This window comes from Scatophagus argus, chromosome 5, assembly GCF_020382885.2.
Source record: "Scatophagus argus isolate fScaArg1 chromosome 5, fScaArg1.pri, whole genome shotgun sequence".
In the NCBI taxonomy this organism is placed as follows: Eukaryota; Metazoa; Chordata; class Actinopteri; family Scatophagidae; genus Scatophagus; species Scatophagus argus.
This window is the reverse complement of record NC_058497.1, coordinates 3,235,657-3,250,153: the sequence shown is the minus strand read 5'-3', so window position 1 is coordinate 3,250,153 and position 14,497 is coordinate 3,235,657. Positions and strand designations below refer to the sequence as shown.

The window sequence follows — 14,497 nt, the reverse complement described above, 5'->3', positions numbered from 1 at the left end:
ATATTTACATGTGTGAGTGATCCAAACATTTTGGAACTGGTCCCATAAATCACCTGCCGCGGCTGCAAAGTGATCCTTTTGACCAACTCTCACCATCAAAGTTACATACACCAAAAGTGCTTTCTTTGCCACTCAGAATGCTGAGATCGTTACTCTGTGTGAAAGTCAAATGTCAATATTTCCGAAACAATCCCTACAAATACAGATTTTTTTTTGTGGAAGAGTGAAATCCTTTTTCTTTAAAACACGTGAAACACAAGTGTCAGCGGAGGTGAATTCTTGCAGTTGTCTCCTCATCTAGACTGTCAAAGACAACTAAATATTCAGCCATGACTATGAAAGTAAATTCTTGCTGGCAGGTCCTCACTGTAAACTCCAAATTTTCCAAAGTTTCCATTGTGGTCATCCTGCAACAACTCACCTCTCCCAAGATGAGGACCCCCCCCCCCCCCCGGCTTGTGTTTCATTTTAAATAAAAAAAAATTACTCTTTAGCAAAAAGGTCTTAAGAGATACAGTTTCGCTTTCACTTTAGACTTTACTTACTCACATACACGCATTGATCAAAGCCAGTGTCCAAACTGCATTCAGATACACGCTGACTCTTTTCCATTACTGCCACCAGTTTTAGCCCATGTCAATGAATATGGCGTTAATAGGAGGTTTTAGATGTGGAAAGGAAAAATAAAATAAAAGGACTGTAAAACCAAGTCACTTTCATGTTTTTTTTTCCCTTCAGCTACAGCTGCATGCCAAGACTTGCCAAAATATGCATTCAATCTGATGAATATGATGAGTAACTGGAATATGGAACAAGCTGGTTTTGATCAGATAGTCCTGCTGGAATTATGATGAGATACTGAATGGAAGATGGAGGAACGAAGCAGACAGGAATGCCAGAAGCAGACAAAACAGGTCAGACATGCTGATTAAAGTTCAAGTTCACAATTGGATATCTTTTAAATTTACCTACAGCAGCTTTGAGGCACGTGCCAACTAGGTAACCTTGAGATAAAGCACAAAGAACATTATATCTCACAATATATCTTCTTGCCACGGTCTTACCAGGTTCCTGACTGTGCTGTCCACTCAAAGTGTCGACAAGACAGCTTCCCTTCTTCCTTACTATGGCACTGTCCTCCCTCTCTGGCTCAGCTCTGGTGATCACTTCTTCTTGTTCAGAGAGAAAAGCTTCCAAATCTCCCACAGACATGCCGTTAAAAACCTTCAAGAACAGAGAAACAGAAAACTTGAATCATACCTGAAAATGTCACTATAATACTTAAGCAGCGAATATCAGTAATGCTTATCAAAATGCAGATTTCAATGTAAGTTGCTTACCGTGTTAGTCTGCTCCCAGCTGAACAAAACCGATGGTCTAATGTCTGAGCCGTTCACGAAGGGGATATTTTTACTGGAGAACTTCAGACGAGACCTAGAATCATATAAACACACACACACGCAATAACTTAATACTCATCATTGTGCAATAATGAAATCTGCATAAAGACTGCAATCTATCAATTATCATATATAGTATTATATTAATTACAATATATAACCTTTAACTGCTACAAGAACAACGCTGCTCTTTTGACCTGCCAGAGGGGAGTTTCATCAGGAGGGTATAACACATGCAGAGGTTCACTCTGTGCCCCAGATCCCAGGTGGCCCCTACCCTACCCCACCCCCTCTTCCTCCTAATGCAAGCCATGATCCCTGACAGGTTTCCCACTAACGAACACTGAGTGTTTTAGTTTCAAAGTACATTTTCCTTTGAAACTACATAGTGACATCATTACAAATGGAAATCTGAATATTACAACAACCGTGCAGACCTTGAGGTTTTGTCAGCTGATAATACTGATGTAAATCACTGACCAAACTGGTATCATAGCCACCAGAGATTAAAAGTTGTTCTCATAGTTGGAGTCATACTTGCTCTTCTTGTCACCACTTATTTTCCCTCCATCCACCTCTCCCTCATCCTCTGTTGGGCTCTGAGGTTCTGAACGAGGAAACGCTGTCTTCAGGGTATCCACAATGGCATTCACCACAATCTAAACAAAAATACACACAATATAAATACACAAAATACACACATGTACACGCATACATGCTGTCAAGAATTATCCAGTTGTTCCACAATGAAATATTCAAGGTCAAACCTTGTCTATGCGTGAGACAATAAAAGGTTTCTTGACAAAGGCGATCCTGGCATCTGTATTGAGAGCCAGAAACTCCTGCATCTCTTCACTGTTGGCTATTTCAGAGATGGCACAGAGTTGCTGAAAAAGAAGACAGAAAGCTCGTCTACAACCTTAGACACCATACACAACATAAAATGTTACATTGGGCCAACGAATGCTTGATTAATGTGATAAAAAAAATCAATCCACTAACTTTTAGAAAGGTTTCTAGAAGTCCTTTCCTGGCCTCTATCTTGTCACTGTCCATGTTTCCAAATGGCATGTCTGGAAATATTTTCTTTGGACCTTTAACACCTGAAACACAGTCCGATAACAATAGCATCCTGAATGTTGGCTCAAATACCAAATGCCAAGCAGAGTGGATTGTTTTAAGCAATGGCCAGAAATTCAACTGCAAATCCAGGTCTGTTTGGAAGCCATATATGAATTTCTCTGAGCCACACAAATGATAACTGGGCCACAATGCACACCAGTGGCTCCAAACAGCAACAAATGGTTTCAAATGTTAACTGAAATACGCACGTATACGCATTCTCTTAGCTGATCGAGAGTCCGTCCTGCTCACCTTTGATGAGTTTCCGTAGTTCAGGTTTTTCTTCCAACCGTGTTTGCAGGTTGAGGAATTCGCTGTATCGTCTGTTGACCATGTGATAGGCCACTGGCTGAATGGGTGATGGATTCTCACAACACGACGGTACAACTTCAACATCCTCAGAGACTGGCTGAATGCCTCCTGCACTCTCACAGCCCACTGCTGTCTCATACTGAAAACCAACACAACACAGTGTAAGACTTGTACCAGCATTCTTAAGTTCACTGTAAAGGTTAGAAGATATTGACCCCTATAGATGACTTCCTCAAAATGACTATGCAATTGTCAAAATTCAGCACATATTTTAGATTCAAATTGCATCTATTTTTTTGGTAAAAGGGCCACAGGGTACCTTTAACATTTCAACAATTTTTCATTGTAACTTTTAAAGATGTCGTTGACCTTTGGGTCTTACGTCAGCCTTGTGCTACTCGAAGTGCACACCATAGGGCAAGTATATTTCAAAGACAAAAATGCTGATGTGTTGCATCTGAAAAAGTATGATATCACCACACAGGAACAAAATCATCAGTAATGTAAGAAACAAAGCAGAAAAAGAGAAATAAGTTATGTCCTGTCCTTACTTTAATAGTATAAAGTGTGTAGGGGTGTGAGCCGGTGCCACGATGCTCCTTAGCTGTGATCGTGCCAGTGATACGCAGGTTCTGGATGATGACTGGTCCATCAGGGCTGCTAAGGGGCTCAAAACTGAATGATGGCATGGGGGAAGAGGACTGCAACGGACTGACTTCTGTCAGCTCACTGGGATTCCCCAGTCCACTCTGTTCTACACCCAGAAGGAGCTCTCTTGCTGGGTTTACTGACGGGTAACTGCCCTCTCTCTCCAGGTCCTGGAGGCTGCTTATGCTATGAGTTCCCTCTGCTGTTCTACCTGAGGAGCTGCAGCCATTAGGATGCTCTACTGGTTGTGAATTCACCATGACTTTAGGGCAGGTGCCATCCACTGGACTGATGCCAACATCCTCCATGTTGACACCATTGAAGTTCTCAGCATATTTGGCACATTCTTTCTGTCGATCATCCAGGCCTTCCTCTTGACCTACCATGACCAGGGAATCTATGGAACTTTGTTTAAAGTCAGCTAAAGGAGAATCCAGGTCAGAGTCATTTTCCTGGTAAAATGGGTTAGACTTGCTTCCTCGCATGTAGTGACTTAAGAAGGCTTGAGTGGGTTCTTCCTCTTCAGTGTTGTTCTGTGGACAGTTCACCTCCTCAGAATCAATCACATCATAGGCAACAAGCTCAGTTGTGCCCACCTCTATGTTATTAAACATTTCAGGGTCAGCTCTTAGTGGGAGAACCTCATTATTTTGATGGATATTTTGAGGTACATGCGTCTCTTGTAGTGGAAGAAGCTCTGACTCACCAGGTGGCGGTGCTAGCGGTGTCAGTGGCTCTGTTGCGATTGGCTCCTCTGGTTTGCTAGACTTGCCAAATATTTCAATCATGAGACAGTTTAACCAGTCAGGGTCAGACAATCTGTCAATAAGAGGCAGTAGAACGTTGCAGGTGATGAGCTCTCCAACAACAAACCGACCAGTGCGGGTCTCCAAGTGTGGTGATGGCACCAAAACATGCAGCAACAAATCCACAACTGCTCTGGTATAGTTTACTTCCACTGTGTCACTGGTCATGGCAAGATGAGGCGTGGTAATGCTGGAATACGCTTTCCACAAATGCTTGCTGTCAGCGCTCCACTTTGACGTCAGAGGCATCTGCTCCTCGCCCACAAGCTCCTTGGCTCTGATGTAGTCCTGCAGGTGGCAGCCAAACAGATCCAGGATCCTCTGGGTCAGCTCCTGCAGGCATTCAAAAATATCTTTTTAAAGACCATTTGTGGTGTTCAAATTTCACTTTCACAAGACATCTTAAGAGTAAATCTGGTGATAGTTTTTCTCAATACCAGAGCATTATATACAATACACGACATTACTGAATGATGATTGTTGGCATTATCAACTAAACATGTATCCTGTTTGTTGGTCTGACTGCTGCAATAAGATTTACTGTCTCCTATATGATGACCAGATGTTTTTCTTGATACAGTCTTCAACTCATTACATGTAATGTGAAAGAAATAACTGTATGTTTTGAGGAAAGTTCCAAGTGTTTCAAAGCATTTAAAGAGCATTTTTTTCATTCACAAAATGTTTAATAAATCAAGTGACTTCAGAAAGGCAACCATAAATTTGTTCCAATACTCGTGTCCTTAAACAGCACCTTTCTGTCGACCTGTCTCGCACGTATTTTCAGCTCCATGGCCATAGAGATCATGGCTTCTTGAACCTCCTTTTCAAAGGCACTCTCAGAGGACACAGTGGAGTACCAGGAGCTGACAAAGTCCCTGATGATTTTCCTCACTGTGTTGTGGATCTCCTGGTCTAAGTGATGCTCATCCTCCACAGAGGGTGGAACCTGAAATTTAGCAATAACACAAAATACACAAAATAAGTGTAAATTAATTAATACTGGAAAAGAGATAGGGGTCCCAGTTTCCCAAAAGCAAGCAAGGTTAAGATTATCTTAATCTTAACCATTAACCGTACACTTACCTGCTCCAAGGTGATAAACCTCTCCAGGTGAATCACACTGTTGGACTCCAGGACAGCTTGCGAGCCAAGCCAGCCACCGAGCACTACCAGCAGGCTGGTGAACACGCAAAGCAGCCAGATGTTGACCAGCAAGTGGAAAAGTAGCAGCCATGCCAGTACCACACCAAAGCCCAACAAGCTTTTCTGTCCCAACACCTCAGCCATGGCACTGTTACTCACTCCTCAGGGTGAAATGTGGATATCATGCATGTCAGAGCAACATCACATCTTTAAACACAAAACCAAGGGAGAATACAGATTAGGTATAACATTCAAAACAAACTGAAAAGGTGCACATATGCTAGTATGTGATTAATATAAATTACAGAGGATGAAGGCACGGTCAGATTAACTACAAGAGGAGCTGCAATTACCCACCAAGGACAGTGTTATTAAGCACTGCTTAATTTTATCGGAAATTCGGTTGACCACATTAATGATAAACAACCCATTTAACTGGATTTAATTGCAAAGCCAAAACATGTTCAGCTATGCTAACTGCTAACGTTAGTTTGCATAAAGCCTTGGCAGAAAATGAATGTATACTAGCTTGCTTATCTACCCAGCCACTGTTCAGTTACACTATTAATATTTCTTTATCTGCATTTATCATTTCTACTGACCTCCACCATCTGGAGATTGTTTGACTAAGTTGACTTGTACATGATACACACCGTCATCTCAACTGGTGAGAATCCGCGAGACCAAACCCCAATCATAGATTTGAGAATTTAACGTTTCTCTGCTAAATTACTCTTATACGCGCGACAGGCGTGGTTTTAAAAGCTTGCCGACTTAATCACACACAATATCAGATAATTCGGCATGCAGGTTAATTCACCTGGAGCAATACAATTCACTATAATATGGACGTTATGATCAAGGTGACGCTTTAGCACGGTCTCCATCACAAATACGGACATTAATGGCATAAATGCTTTTTCACGTCATTCATTAAAGTCGAAATGGAGGGAAGCTCCTAGCGAATTGTTTGAGGCCTTCTTCAGTAATGTCCTGCGGGGTGTATATCAATAAGCATAGCTTTTTTTAAATTGCAAAACATTTTACAAGAGATACTGTTGCGTTAGGCTACGTCTCAAAATCCTTACCCAGCAAAAATTTACAAAACCCAAAAGGGGAGCATTGCAACATAGACAATGTCGTTCTGTCGTAGAGTTCGTATCGTTTCTTTCCCCTAGCTTCGATTTAAATGAAAGGAAAAATAATTTAACCTGCACAAGCTGTCAACGCATTCAGTGGGAAGTCTCGTGAGCGTTTTGATGTCGCCCGCTTTGTTTACTTCCTGTATCATGACGTATGTTTAAATATGAAAGCCTTGTCCAAGACTCCCGCGAGCTCCTAATTGTTTTTTTGGAGGTACAGTAAGAAGGGTGTCAGAAAAAGAAAAAAAAGTGCTAACTAAAATTATGATCATTAAAAGGGTACGGATAAAGTACAGTGGATTACTTTTTTCTAACGTTCAACATTTACAGCTCCCATGAGGATTTTGTCAGCGGCAAAGACTCACGGGATATGTTGTTTCATCATGATGAACTAGTGACGTTAGCTTTTTTGGTGCAGATGGTCACATGACACGCAAGGAGTTTGTCTCTGAATTTAATTCAACAGGATACACATATGGCAACAGAATATGCTCAGAGGGAGAATATATCAAAAGCACATAAGGCAAGGCTTTTGCCGTCTGGCGATGATTAACCATCTCTTTATGGAAAGCTGACGTGAAGTACAGTGGTGATATATATTCAGTCTGGGGTCAATACACTTTATCTTTTTACAGCTATAAAATATTTCCCACATGTTTTTTCATTGGACTGACACAAAGATATTGTGGACACACATTGAAACGTTTTACTCTTCAGTCTGCTCGGGAAGACTAAGAAAGATTATTGGAAAGATGACAACAGATTTTATTTTCTTTACGAGAACGTTTTTAATAGGCTTTAATGATGGATAGATTTCACACACATGAAAGATGGACTTACTCCAAAATACTTTGGGCACTTGTCAAACCTCTTTTGACTATGGCACAAGCAAAACAGGCACACAAACAGAAGAAGCAACTGAAAACATAAATGTTTTGGTGAATAAGGTAGATGCACTTTAAATGGTTGTTTTTTTATTTTTAGTTTTATTAATTATCTTAAATATCTATATTTAAATATATGCATTAGCTATGTCCCTGGTATTCAGCGTTGTTTGTACATTTGTTGTACATATTCTATTTATGGATTTGAAATAACAAAAGTAATTGAACCAGTTGAGCAACTGTGGAAAACCCATGGCAGTTGTGTGTCAAGCAGCAGCAAGTATGAAACCTTTGTCACGTTAAACAGCTGACCGCCGGTTTGCTTACTGTCATCTTCTTCTTCTTTTTTCCTTTTCATTCTCTTCTCGACCACTACGCCCGGAGTATTCTCCACAGCTACGCTCAGTTGGCTCAGTTGGCTCAGTTGACTTTAGAGCTAATTGTCCGATCTGCCTGACTTCTCAGGGTGTTGTGACAGATGTACTTTACATTATACATTAACATGGCTGACTTAACTCGAAAAGCCTCATTAGTTCAGTGAACTCAGTGTTTTTACACATGCTGACAAAAATGCGAAATAAAACCTGCCCCTTGACCTCCATCAATGCTGTGTTAAGCTATGCATCACCTACAGATCGTTAGATAGTTTTGTAACCTGTGATGTAAAATTTCACCTGAGCTACAGCGAGCAGGTCAGGTGAGCGTCTCTGTCATCGAGGCTTCCACCGAAACAAATCCAGTTTTGACATAAGACAGCAGACCGTTAGAAATCTTTTCAATAGCTTTTTTTAGTCATTCATTTTTTATAATCAAAATAATTTCTCAATATTTTTTATCACTTTCTCAAAAGGAGCTATACATCATTTATTCAGGTTTGAATACGAGACCACACAATGTAGCTGAGAATGCAGTCAGAAAACTGAAACTCTTCTTGCTTTTGCTTTCATTTACTGTGGAGTATAAAAGACATCATCTGTTGGACACAGAGTCCTATACTCACAGTGGGGAAGTGAGTCGGAAGACCATACATTTGGACAAGTAAGTAGATTACTTGATTGATTTTTAAATAAATCTGAACAAAATGAAATTTGCAATAGAAAAATTAATACTTTGAGTTATGTGTTTTATAATCAAGTATGATGTAATATAGCCTTAAGTTTGATTTTGGCATTTCTGGATACCACTGAATGAGCACTTTCAGGTCAGATATTGAAATGAGTGAAGATGGAGGAAATGAGGTATGCTGATGACTAGTATAACCTCACTAATCTGATTTGTTCAGTGTGGTTGACTCTCGAGCCGGTGTGGGAAAATATTTCTGGAGGTCTTGAGGAGCCACATAGTCCCTCATTAAAAAATACGTTGTGTGCATTTTCACACATGCATGTGTACAGGTTTTCCAGGCTGCTTTTGTATGGAGAGACAGCATTGAAGGTTTAGCTTTATCAGGGACTCTGTCATTTCTCCTAAGTCATGCATAGGTTTACAACAACTTACGAGACTTTACCTTTGATCAAGGTGAGTGGAGCCTACGCTGAGATGCCTCCATTTCTCTTCTGATGTTAAATACTTCACTTGTGTAATTATGGATGTGCCTCAATTATCTGCAATAATTAATCTTGTTTTTACCAAATTTAATGTATTTTATTCCGCGTTTTTTTTTTTTTTTTTAAATAGTTTATTTTGAATTAAACATATTTAGTTTTGTGGAATATTAAACTTTTTTTTTATTTATTATGACACTGCCTGTTTTAATACTTTCCTGCTAAAACCTGTGACACATTTGTCTTTGGCAGGTTTCATTTTCGTCTCGTAACGTCAGCAGAAGTAAGAAATCCAGTTTGTGGAGCTCCATTGTCAATATGATCCCTCACACAGCGCTGTGCAAATTTTGTAAGTATTAAATAAATTATGATAAATAAGAATATGTTTATTTGATAGTTAAAAGTCTGATGTTCTATTGGGATTTAATTTTGAAATTAATATTTGATGTGTACTTGAATGCATAAATAAACTGGAATCATGGAAGGGAGAAGTGTTTATGTAACGCAAGGGGATTATTGTGAAAATATCCCCAATATGACCAGGATATTTTTATGTGATTTGTCATAAATGCTCAGTTCTGCTTAGAGATGAGACTTTTTTATGTTTCTATGCTCAGCACTGAAGAAAGGAAACTGGAAGTTGGCGGTTGCTTGGTGATTACAGGGGTGGGGATGTGGTTGTTTCAGCTGATGCTTTGAATCACTGGAATATTTTCTTCCTCCGTCAGTTCCTTTGGCTTTAGTCGGGGTTGTGGTGTTCGCTGTGAGTGGGATCTTTGGAGACCCTCTGTACGAGTGCCTCCAAGACACTGACTACAGAGAGCTTCTCGACATTGTGGATAAAGGTCTTCCCAGGACTAAAACACCCCGTCATATAGCCATCATCGGTGGGGGCATTGCTGGATTGACGGCGGCAAAGTTTTTAGAAGACGCTGGACATAAAGTAAAGCAACTTATAGTGTGGGAATATTGCATGGAATATTACTGTAAACATCCATTTTCTGAATGGATACTGATGATATTTGAAATACATAAGTGTGTTTTACATGATGTTTTTTTTTATCCTCGTGGACAACAAGGTGACCATCATAGAAGCCAGTGACCGTATTGGAGGACGTGTGGAGACGTTCAGGAACAGACAAGAAGGCTGGTATGCAGAACTGGGTGCCATGAGGATCCCCAGCTTTCATAAGTAAGTACAGTAATAACTTGTCTCTTTTAACTGTCTGTAAGGCCAATATTACAGGGATGTGAATGGCCCAATAATATTAAAGGTACTTTATTTCCATCAACAATTAACTACAGCCACTAAGTACTCAAGTACTCAGTTTAGTACCAGATTTTCATACAATTTCAAGTACATGTACTTCACACTGCACCTTAACTCTGTTATCAATCTGCCAGCAGCTGTAGATACTGGCTGCTTAGTGTTTTCTGATAGTCCTGGAGCTACAATTGCTAATAAGGTGCTAATAAATTAATTCTGCACTGGATGCAGAATTAATTCCCTTTTACTCTAAATTGCTGCTTGCAATTTACATTATTCAATTATCATGTATTAAATATTTTAATAATATGCTACTTGTGTGCTTTCACTGAAATAAAAGTTGTAATGTAGAACATGTGTTGTGGCAATGTAATTGAGTGTTTTATAGTGGTTGCTAATCTAAAGCTGCTCTAATAAATTCACTTTTCTGATGGAACAAATGATTACCACTATGTGTGATGTAAAAAGAATCACATAACCTTCAATTTTCTGTTGTGACAGTGCTGTCTTAATGTCTGATTAGGTTTGGGCACAAAAGAACATTTGATAAGGGTTAAGAAAGGGTCAGTTTTGCTTTTGTCAACACAAACACAGCTAAATAATGTTCCCACAACTTGCTGGAAAAAAGCACTTTGGTCACCACAAAGATAAAAAATGTGAGTAGAAGTAGTTTCACTTTGTTACACAGCATCACCATCCTTCTCCCAGTGAAGAGTCAGCTGATGTGCATTAAAGAAATGTTCAAGTGATACGTATGAAACAGACAAAGTTAACATATTCATGTTTTACAGAAGCATATGATGTCAGCTTTTTGTTCTGGTGACTGGGCTATACACTCAGCAGCTGCTGTTTTCAGCTTATCACTGAAACTTATCGCTGTCGCTGAACACCTGCCCAGCACCAAACAGCAAAGTGATCAACTGGCTAGCAAACAGAGCAGATCCTTTAGCAGCAAGATACCCAGATAGCAAAGATACACAGATAGCAAAACAATGGCCAGAAACATGACATGACCCAATGTGTAATTGTTCAGTTATTTGCAAACCCATTCACTTCACCATGAACTCTTACACACTGATAATATGTCACGTGGTAAAAGATTAATGAATGCAGCTTTAACTAAATGATCTAAATACTTTGTCCACCACTGGTGTTACCTAAAAAGAAGAATGTCAAATCTCTCTTCCAAAATATATGTGACATATAGTATCTATCCCACAGGATTCTGCGGACATTTGCATCCAAACTACAAATTTCCTTGAACCCCTTCATTGAAGATAACATCAACACCTACTATCTGGTGAATGGAGTGCGTCAGAAAACCTATGCCGTGGAAAACAACCCCGATGTGCTCAATTACAGCTTGTATGAAAGAGAGAAGGGAAAATCAGCTGCCCAGCTTTTCAGTCAGGCACTCTGGAAGGTGTGCACACATTTCACACACTGACAGTGTAATTATCACTTTTTTTTAAATTTATGCACAAGGATAGTGTCTGTTTCCAACTTCTGTGATCTGTGTACAGGTGAGGGATGACCTTAAAACAATGGGCTGCGGTGCCACGTTGGATAAGTATGATTCCTACACAGTAATGGTAAAGATTTATTTATCTTCACATTCTCTGAACAAATGTCACGCAGTTCGCATCTTTTATCTGAATGAAAATCTTCACCACATAAATAACAAGTTACATTTTATTACTGACAGGAGTATCTGGTGAAGGAGGGCAACTTGAGTCGTGGTGCCTTGAGGATGGTTGGGGACATTCTGAATGAAAACAGCCTCTTCTACACATCACTGATAGAGATGCTGTACATACAGTCAGATATCAATGACAACACTGAGTAAGGAATATTTACTTGACCATTTTATTATGGGTCTGACAATACTGCTCCCCTGGTTCTTATGGAACATCTCTAGAACTAGAAATAATATCACTGTCTAAGGGGCAGGAAACAGAAATGCTGTGGGGTATTTTTCCATTTCCATTCCTTTTTAACACAAAATAATTTAATGAACAGCCTAGTGTTGAAAAAGAATTAACTTACTTACTTGTAATAAAACAATACATTTTTTGGCCACTTGAGGGCAGCAGAAACAAATTCTGAACACAACACTGACCTTCCTTAAATTTGATGCGGAGAACTTGTTAGAATAATGTTTCATATTTAGGCTTCACATCCGGGAATTACAGAATGTCCAAAAATAGTGATTAGAGGTTTCAAGTAGTTACTGCTAATTTGTGTTACTTAATAAAATAGCATTTTGTATGTAGAACCTTCACTTGTAAAAGAGTATTTTACATTATATATTGTGGGGTGGTGGGCACTTGGTGTAGAGTTGAGGTCAGGGAACTGATTCTGATTTCTGATTCTTCCAGGTACTACGAAGTGACAGATGGCTTTGACCACCTCCCAAGAGCTTTCTACCAGGTGTTAAATTCCACAATCCACCTCAACTCAAAGGTCAAGCTAATCAGTCAAACAGGCGGCAACAGTGTGACGGTAACATATCAAGAACGGCGTAATCCAGGCTCAATGACCAACCTAACAGTGGACTATGCCTTGGTTACAGCCACAGCAAAGGCCAGCCTCTTCATTGACTTCCATCCCCCTCTCTCAGGAGACAAGATGGAGGCCCTGCGCTCAGTTCACTATGCCAGCTCCACCAAGGTGGTGCTCAGTTTCAAGGACCGGTTCTGGGAGAGAGAGGGCATCAAAGGGGGGAAAAGCATCACAGACCGGCCCTCTCGTTTCATCTACTACCCCAGCCACAGCTTCCCTGGTACAAATGCAGGGGCCCTTCTGGCATCCTACACCTGCTCTGACGACTCCACCCTCTTCCAAGGGATGAGCGATGAGGACCTGATGGCTGCAGTCCTAGAGGACCTGGTGAAAATCCATGGAGAGTACATCAGGCCAAATTGTACAGGGGGGTTGGTAAAGAAGTGGGGCTTAGATCCTTACAGTCTGGGAGCTTTCGCCCTGTTTACACCCTACCAGAGGAAATACTATGCCAGAGAACTGTTCCAGAGCGAGGGACGAGTGCACTTCGCAGGAGAACACACAGCCACGCCGCATGGCTGGATTGAAACCGCAATGAAGTCTGCGCTCAGAGCAGCTAAAAATATTAATAGCCTTACAGTTTAGTTTTGTCTGGCAAATGTTTTAGTTTAACATTCGTTCCCTCATGTTCAGTCTCATAGGGTTTGTCTACTATGTTGTTTCACCAATGAATCTTTTGAATGCTGGTTGCTATTCTGATATATCATGAACATATTTAATGATTTATTTACATACTTACAGATTGGCTGTACAAAGTGTGTATGTTGGCTGCCCATAAACTGACATTGTGATCATATTCCACAAATCATACCATATATATAAATGTAGTTATTATGATTTATCCTGATCATGATCTGTTATGTTGTTGGTGTATGTAATGATTCAGAGGGTATTCTATAGAATACTACAGAATTCTACAGAATATAACTAAACTAGAGCTGCAAATGATTAAAACATTGAGCACTGATTAATGAGCTGAATATTTTCTTGATTAAAAAAATGAATAATTTGCGCTAGAAAATGTCAGAATATTGTGAAGAAGATGAAAACCGCAGCTGCTTAACCAGCAAGAGTTCGGCATTTGTGCTTGAAAAGTGACTCAGTTACTTTATTGTTAAAGCAGTTGCTGATAAATAGTTTGTCAATCAACTAATCAGTGAGTCACCTTGAATTTTCCTCAGGATCAATAAAGTATCTATCTATCTATCACTTCAGCTCCACGCTGAACACCTGTAAGACAGTGTTTATGAGCAGCATTGCAAAATAATGGCATTTGTGTTTGATGAATGGCATTCCTGATGTGACCCCTTAAATCAGTACTTGTCAAGTACTGTCGCACAGTAAACTGTTTCATTTCTGTATTTTTATTCCATTTCAGCTATTTTATATTTCATTTTACTTTTAGGAAAAGTGAAGGTAAAATATTTGAATAAATGAATTGCTTTAAATTGTCAGTTACTTGGGACCATCACTGTTGCTTTGAAAACATGGTAACATCCATCAAAAAAACTGGAGTTTTTTTTACATACAAATCTAAATAAAAGTGTACAAAGTGTACAATACATTCATAAAAATACTCCATTGCAAGTAAAAGTCCCGCATTCAAAATCCCTCTAAAGTTTAAGTACAAATCAGTAAAATGTGCTATCAAAACTATCCTGCAA

General features: G+C 39.7%; 2 protein-coding genes across 16 annotated transcripts in view; one reads left to right on the top strand and one right to left on the bottom strand.

Annotated features, from left to right (window-relative positions):
• The window catches only part of snx19b (sorting nexin 19b), a 38,537-nt gene extending 31,758 nt beyond the window's left edge, over window positions 1–6,779 (bottom strand). For 12 of the 15 annotated variants that reach the window (XR_006843327.1, XR_006843330.1, XR_006843332.1 and 9 more), the window contains exons 1-10: window positions 6,037–6,190; window positions 5,375–5,641; window positions 5,043–5,237; window positions 3,386–4,621; window positions 2,775–2,973; window positions 2,403–2,503; window positions 2,168–2,287; window positions 1,938–2,059; window positions 1,341–1,434; window positions 1,065–1,224 (exon numbers count right to left, since the gene is read on the bottom strand). Coding sequence is in view for 6 of the 15 variants with exons in the window: in XM_046388373.1 (XP_046244329.1) it covers window positions 1,065–1,224; window positions 1,341–1,434; window positions 1,938–2,059; window positions 2,168–2,287; window positions 2,403–2,503; window positions 2,775–2,973; window positions 3,386–4,621; window positions 5,043–5,237; window positions 5,375–5,578 (2,431 nt within the window). In the remaining 9 variants the exon portion in view is untranslated. Of the gene's footprint in view, window positions 1–1,064; window positions 1,225–1,340; window positions 1,435–1,937; window positions 2,060–2,167; window positions 2,288–2,402; window positions 2,504–2,774; window positions 2,974–3,385; window positions 4,622–5,042; window positions 5,238–5,374; window positions 5,642–6,036; window positions 6,197–6,254; window positions 6,596–6,645 lie in introns of those variants that run through there. The other 3 variants (XM_046388374.1, XM_046388375.1, XM_046388376.1) reach the window with 3 other exon arrangements.
• Window positions 6,780–8,365: 1,586 nt separating this feature from the next.
• il4i1 (interleukin 4 induced 1) lies at window positions 8,366–14,373 on the top strand. The gene is made up of 8 exons (XM_046388390.1): window positions 8,366–8,498; window positions 9,257–9,353; window positions 9,733–9,947; window positions 10,084–10,196; window positions 11,493–11,694; window positions 11,795–11,863; window positions 11,977–12,113; window positions 12,650–14,373. The coding sequence occupies exons 2-8, from the start codon at window positions 9,323–9,325 to the stop codon at window positions 13,416–13,418; spliced, it is 1,536 nt and encodes a 511-aa protein (XP_046244346.1). The 5' UTR covers window positions 8,366–8,498; window positions 9,257–9,322; the 3' UTR covers window positions 13,419–14,373.
• Window positions 14,374–14,497: the final 124 nt, after the last annotated feature.

Bases quoted from the DNA above. Each gene is read 5' to 3' on its own strand.
- il4i1 (XM_046388390.1), top strand. From the start codon at position 9,323: ATGATCCCTCACACAGCGCTGTGCAAATTTT. The intron at 9,354-9,732 runs GTAAGTATTAAA...TTCCTCCGTCAG, and splicing joins CACAGCGCTGTGCAAATTTT to TTCCTTTGGCTTTAGTCGGG. The intron at 10,197-11,492 runs GTAAGTACAGTA...TCTATCCCACAG, and splicing joins AGGATCCCCAGCTTTCATAA to GATTCTGCGGACATTTGCAT.